The sequence below is a fragment of the Hevea brasiliensis genome, chromosome 4 (genome assembly GCF_030052815.1).
Source record: "Hevea brasiliensis isolate MT/VB/25A 57/8 chromosome 4, ASM3005281v1, whole genome shotgun sequence".
Classification (NCBI taxonomy): Eukaryota; Viridiplantae; Streptophyta; class Magnoliopsida; order Malpighiales; family Euphorbiaceae; genus Hevea; species Hevea brasiliensis.
The window spans coordinates 112,780,730-112,782,356 of NC_079496.1; the positions used below are offsets into that span (position 1 = coordinate 112,780,730).

A 1,627-nucleotide genomic window follows, 5' to 3' on the forward strand; every position below is an offset into this window, starting at 1 on the left:
AAATTTAAAATATAACAATTATAATATTTAAATTCAAGTTAAAGTAAAATCTTATATAATTAATTCAAAAAATTTATAAAATAGGAATTCTTATATTCTTATAATTCTTACGACGATTAAGCTTTTAATTTATTTTAGTTTTTAGTTAATTATCTAATTATATTTTATAAATATAATAGAAATAGACTTTCAATTATATTAGTACTCCTAATGGGCCGATTACCCAACCCATGATCTCTAAGTCGGCCACCCACGCCACTCTGTCGCTATATATATATTAGCCTGCAAAAATCTAACCCTAAATTTCCCGATTGTTCCGTTTGTTTATTATCGCTTGAGAGATCAACAACCCCAGCGCAGCAGCAGAAAGAACAGTTCAAGAAGCAGCCATGGGTAAATCTCGAGGACTTCACTGCCCAGTTCGTCGGGCTTTTTTGTAGTTGAAGCTAACAATCATCGTTTTTTAATGGTGGATATTTGATTTGCAGGAAAAGTACACGGGTCTTTGGCTCGTGCTGGTAAGGTGAGAGGCCAAACTCCCAAAGTGGCAAAGCAGGACAAAAAGAAGAGGCCGCGCGGCCGCGCCTACAAGAGGATGCAATACAACCGCCGCTTTGTCACCGCTGGTAATCTCTCCTCTGCCCATCTTTATTAGTTTTTTATCCTAAGATATTCGATTGTAAATTTCATCGGTAGAGAATAAGTTTATGATATTTTTTTGCCTCTCTTACGAAGGGGAAAAATTAGTTATTTATTCGATGCTTCTCTCTGTTTTGGGGTTGGGGTGGTGGTGGAACTAGTGCTTGCAAGCCGTAGTAGCAATAGTTTATTTAAATTGAAAAATAAGGCAACAATTTTTAGAGGAGTGCTGGGTATACAAGAACTTGGACTGTTGTCTCTCATCCAAGAATCCACGATTTTTGTGTACTGAATTCATGTATACACCTTATTGCACCCTTTATTGTGGCTTTTGGAATTGGGTTATGTTTGTGTTTGACTCTCTACTAGGAAAACTTGGGCAAAGTTATAAAACTTGATATAAAAATTGAGTTTCTGCTTTGAATGATTTATATCTAGGTTCTAAAGTTTTGGTTTCTTTCTTTTTTATTTGCAGTTGTGGGATTCGGCAAGAAAAGAGGCCCCAACTCTTCTGAAAAGTAATATTCAGTTGGGTGTTGGAACATCATTCTATTGTCTTTGTTGAGTTTTTGATATTAACTCTCAAACTATGTGGAGCATATGCTTTTTTTTTTTTTTTTTGTTAATTAGGATTATGTACTTTTCTGAATTCTATTACATTTCATTTTGTCATGTTGCTGGTTCTTGTTAATACTCTGGTATAAATGGAACTGCGGAACTGTTTATGGAAATTTAGATGCATTTGCATATTTGTTTAGTTTTTGCTCCAACAGCTTCTTCACAATGTGTGAATAAAAATATTTATAGGTAAGTAGTTGATTCATCGCTTGTGAAGAATTGTGCTAAGTGTGCTTAGGATGCATGTGCCCTTGTGCATACAAAATTTTGTGCACAACTGGGGATGGATGAAACCACATTCGCATTTGAGCTACCACATTCGCATATCGCCTGCATGATTAAAAGAAACCGAAGACAAATCATAAAAGAA

General features: G+C 35.2%; 1 protein-coding gene across 1 annotated transcript; it reads left to right on the forward strand.

Annotated features, from left to right (window-relative positions):
* The first annotated feature begins 234 nt into the window (after positions 1-234).
* Positions 235-1,370, forward strand: LOC110633127 (40S ribosomal protein S30). The gene is made up of 3 exons (XM_021781604.2): positions 235-393; positions 489-626; positions 1,115-1,370. The coding sequence occupies exons 1-3, from the start codon at positions 390-392 to the stop codon at positions 1,159-1,161; spliced, it is 189 nt and encodes a 62-aa protein (XP_021637296.1). The 5' UTR covers positions 235-389; the 3' UTR covers positions 1,162-1,370.
* The last annotated feature ends 257 nt before the right edge of the window (positions 1,371-1,627 follow it).

Excerpts from the sequence above, each read along its gene's own strand:
- LOC110633127 (XM_021781604.2), top strand. Across the intron at positions 627-1,114 it reads CCGCCGCTTTGTCACCGCTG|TTGTGGGATTCGGCAAGAAA; the intron begins GTAATCTCTCCT and ends TTTTATTTGCAG.